The 4,423-nt window shown below is 40.3% G+C and overlaps 1 protein-coding gene across 2 annotated transcripts in view; it reads left to right on the top strand.

The window, feature by feature from the left end:
- Window positions 1-4,360: 4,360 nt before the first annotated feature.
- Window positions 4,361-4,423, top strand: part of LOC106143741 (zinc finger protein 431-like) — a 2,899-nt gene continuing 2,836 nt past the window's right edge. For both annotated transcript variants that reach the window (XM_026778219.1, XM_013355330.1), the window contains exon 1: window positions 4,361-4,402. In XM_026778219.1, the coding sequence (XP_026634020.1) occupies window positions 4,361-4,402 (42 nt within the window). The remainder of the gene's footprint in view (window positions 4,403-4,423) is intronic.

Raw genomic sequence — 4,423 nt, 5'->3', positions numbered from 1 at the left:
ACAGCTTTGTGTGCCGGGCGGTTGTGGCGCACGCCTTTAATCCCAGCACTTGGTAGGCAGAGGCAGGCTGATCTCTGTGAGTTCGAGACCAGCCTGGTCTCCAAGAGCTAGTTCCAGGACAGGCTCCAGAACCACAGAGAAACCCTGACTCGAAAAACAAAACAAAACAAAACAAAAAAAGCTTTGTGGTCCACATCAACGTGGTTTTGATACATATTGAAGGCAGGATCCCAAACTTGGAGATGCCTAGTTTTTCTATTATCTTTCAGAAGCTTTTCCCTTTGCATTTAACATTTAGGAGTAAGATCCCTTTGGAGTTAATTTTGTGGAGTTTGTAAATGGCATTCTTGAGTTCCTTCCCACTCTATCACTAACCGGTGGTGCAGAAGAGTAGAAATTTAACATAAAGGCATCACCAATGCTTAGGTGATATTAGCTGAGGAAGCCTTCCTCTAAATTATTCAAAAATAGCAAAGTAGTGTGCTAACTAGGCTTGTTCGAGATTAAGATGCTAGGATACAAAATTGTTTACAAGGATTGTTTAAACATTTTGCTTTAGACCATGACAGAGACACCACTGATTTATAAACAGCCACTACTCCTGTCCCAAATCAATGAAGAAGGTCAATGCTCAAGGTCATTATGAGATCATAATGAACATTAGGGTATGGTATGACTTAAAGTTCCAATTCTTTTTAGAGAAAATTATATTTCTGTCAGATGTATATGCTGAGAGAAGTGACAGTCATTTGAAAAGGAAAATGCTGTTGTGTTGAGAGCTGGCCATATCAATGATGTCTTTCCATTTAGGGTCCAACTCATGGAGAAGGAACGTAGCTCCTTCTCAAAACCAGGCATACTCTTGGCAGAGCCAGGAACAGCCTAGTGAGTGTCTAGGCCTTGGGGTTTTGCCTAAGGTCCTGAGTTATGGAGAATAAAATAGAACTCCTTCATTGAAACCAGGAATATGTTTTGGAGAGATGTTAAGGATCTGGAACCAGTGCCTTTCTGGAGAGGTTCTTCAGATTTTGAGAACCCAACTCTTCCCACCACAGTGAGCTATGTTCCCAAGGCCACTCTGGGTATAGTCCATAATATTCTTGAGATCGCCTTTTTTTTCCCTGTGTTGCATTTTTTTTTTTGTGACAGGGTTGTTCTGTGGCTTTAGAGTCCGTCCTGGAACTAGCTCTTGGAGACGAGGCTGGCATTGAAATTCCTGAGAGCCACAGGGCTTTGCCTTCGGAGTGCAGGGATTAAAGGCATGCTCCACCACCACCCTGCTCTCATGTTCCATTTCTTGATTACCCTTATTATGAGTTTGTCCCATTGTGTGGTAATTTCTGCTGATTTCCTAGAAGTCTCCTATTTCCTCCCATTTCTTCTTACAAATGGTATACAAGAAGCTATTCATCTTAAGAAACTTACTTGGAATAAGACATAGCTTATAGAAGACTTCTCTGTCTCAGTTTTTATCATACCTTTGTTCCAGTTTTCCTGTCTTTCTCACCTTCTGGCACTGCACGTAGGGCCCTGTCAGTAAAGTATGACCTGCTGCTCAGGTCACTTACATACTTTTGACATAATTGTGGCAATATCCTTGCTGTGTAAGTTTCCCAATTCCCTAACTGGCAAGACTTGCAGTTTCCCATGGCTATTTTATTTCTTCAAAGTGTAAGCTAGAGTCTGAACCTAAAAGAAACTCAAGGATGGTAGTGTATGTGGTATGCATTGTTTATTCTAGATTCTATCCTCTTTGAGCATTTGCCAGAGATGGATGCATGCTATCATTGTGCAGATTTTTTTTATTAATCTCTTAAGTGTGTACAGTGTTTTCTCACTGGAAAGGTATATTCTAGAATAGCTGCACTTCCAGCATTGTAGAATATTGGTGAGATGAGGTCTCTTATGTTTTTATATGAGACCTCGATTTCATTCTGTGGCATTCCAGGTCAATGACCTTGCTGTCTTGATTTACAATTCTTTTTTTTTTTTTTGAGACAAGGTTTCTCTGAAGCTTTGGTGTCTGTTTCAGAACAAGCTTTTGTAAATCAGGCTGGCCTTGAACTCCTAGAGACCTGCCTGCCTCTGCCTCTCCAGTGCTGGGATTAAAGGCGTGTGCCACCACCACCCAGTAATGATTCAAAATTTTTAAATGACTGTGTGGCCTCAGACTTTCAAAATTACCCACTTGAGTCATGAATTCCTCTATTCACTATCTCACAGAAGGACCTGCATGAGGAACATGGTGTGTGCCTTCAGACCAGAGTAGAAAGAATAGTTTACTGAGTGCACTGCAGGGGAAATGGGAGAAAATCAGCTGCTGGAGTCACCAGTCTGAGAAAGGACCTGATTGTGGCATGTGATAGCTTCAATGTTATTGGCTCCTATAAACTCATAGGAATTGGTGCTATTACAAAGTGTGTATTTGTTGGAATCTGTATGGTCTTGTTGAAAGAAGTGTGGCACTGGGGATGGGCTTTGAGAATTCCTATGTTCTGGATACTGGCAAGCATTTCTGTCAACTTCCTGTGGCCTGCAGCAAAATTGTCCTGCACAACATAATTCTCCCCACCAAAATGACAATGGACTGAACTTCTGGAAGTCTAAAATAGCCACCCCGATTAAATGTTTTTTAATACGGGTTATGGTGCTCATTGTATCCCTTCACATGCATAAAATTTATAACTAACACAGGTGGGTTCAGTAATTTTTTTTTTGAGACAGGCTTTCTCTCTCGCTTTGGAGCCTCTCTTGTTACTAGCTCTAGTAAACCAGGCTGGCCTTGAACTCACAAAAATCTATCTGCCTCTGCCACCTGAGTGCTGGTATTAAAGGTGTTTGTTTTTGAAAGACAATATTTTTCTGTGTAGCTCTGGGTACTTAATGTAGCTCCTTAAACCATGTTGTCCTTACTCACAAATACAAATGATTCTGGCTTCTGCACAGAGGGATTAATGACAGAACAACATTGTTGTTTGTGTGTGTGTTTGTGTGTATGTGTATTGTTTGATTGTCTGATGAGTCTGAAATGTAGATTTTTATATATTTCAATTATAAACATCTATGCTGAACTTCACATACATCTTGAAATTCGAAGTTTGGTGGAGGGTATCATTCTCTTTCCAGGAGAGTAGTATGCATGACATTAATACCTCTGCCTTGTGAATCATTGCAGTGCAGGAGTGTGACTTTCTACCTGCCTCTAATTTTTTTCTTTTGAATGCTTTCAATGAATATGAGGTTGTATCTATATACAAGGGTATGTACCACATGTGTGCTTGTTCCTCATGGTAGTCACAAGAGACGGCAGCACCTATGAAGTTGAAGTAATGGATAATTACAAGTCCCCTTTAGTACTGGCAATTTTCCCACTCATCGCAAGGACAGCAAGACTGCTTAATTGCTGACCCATCTCCCTTACTCTATGTTATTTATGATCATCGTTTGCGGGGCTGATGTTTTCTTTGGTCCATTTGTAACTGTTTAAACATGCACTCCCTTTATTAAGATCTTAGTTTGAAACAGTTTAAACTGGGCCACTGCAGGTTCTCGAAGATGAATGTAGAACTAAAGTGAATACAAAAGTTTCTAGCCAGGCTGTGGTGGCGCTTGCCTTTAATCCCAGCACTTAGGAGGCAGAAGCAGGCGGATCTCTGTGAGTTCGAGACCAGCCTGGTCTACAAGAGCCAGTGCCAGGACAGGCTCCAAAGCCACAGAAAAACCTTGTCTCAAAAAAGAAAAGTTTCTGTAAGTTCTTCAGTAGATCCTCTGATTTCCTCTTACATTTTTTATTTGAGTGATTTTTGGATGGATACTGGGTTTTATTAATTTGTAACTCTGCCTTACCTTTAACTCATTGCATAGTTTTGACTGACATCCAACTCAATTTAATTCATCTGCTTTTATATTGATTGCTGGGTAAAGGCAAGTGTCAGTATACCCAATTTCCCCATCTCTTTTTTAGATAATTGTTGTTCTTACTATTTCTGTAATGTTTTCTCAGTAGTGTTGATCTGCTTGCTTCTCTGTGTCTTTAGGTCTGTTCATTGGCATTTCTTTCTTAAAGCTGTATCCTACTTAAAGGGCCAAGGGATGGCACATAGGAACCTCTCCTTCAGTTTTTTTCTAAAGTGACTGGTGATTACATTATAATGTAATGTCATGGAAGAAGTATGGGAAGCTGCAACATTATACAAAAATACCATTTTAAAAGAAGTATCCAATGTCAGGATCACACTTTGTTTTACTGTTGGTTGAATTATTCTAGAATTCAGTGACCTTTGAGGATGTGCACATTGACTTCACTGAGGATGAGTGGTTTTTGCTGAATCCTTCCCAAAAGAGTCTCTACAAAGATGTGATGCTGGAGACATACAGGAACCTCACTGCTACTGGTAGGACTGTGAACTTTCCTTTACATTTT

Source organism: Microtus ochrogaster, unplaced genomic scaffold (assembly GCF_000317375.1).
Source record: "Microtus ochrogaster isolate Prairie Vole_2 unplaced genomic scaffold, MicOch1.0 UNK114, whole genome shotgun sequence".
Classification (NCBI taxonomy): Eukaryota; Metazoa; Chordata; class Mammalia; order Rodentia; family Cricetidae; genus Microtus; species Microtus ochrogaster.
Note: the sequence above shows the minus strand (reverse complement) of the source record. Positions and strands in the feature narration are given on the sequence as shown.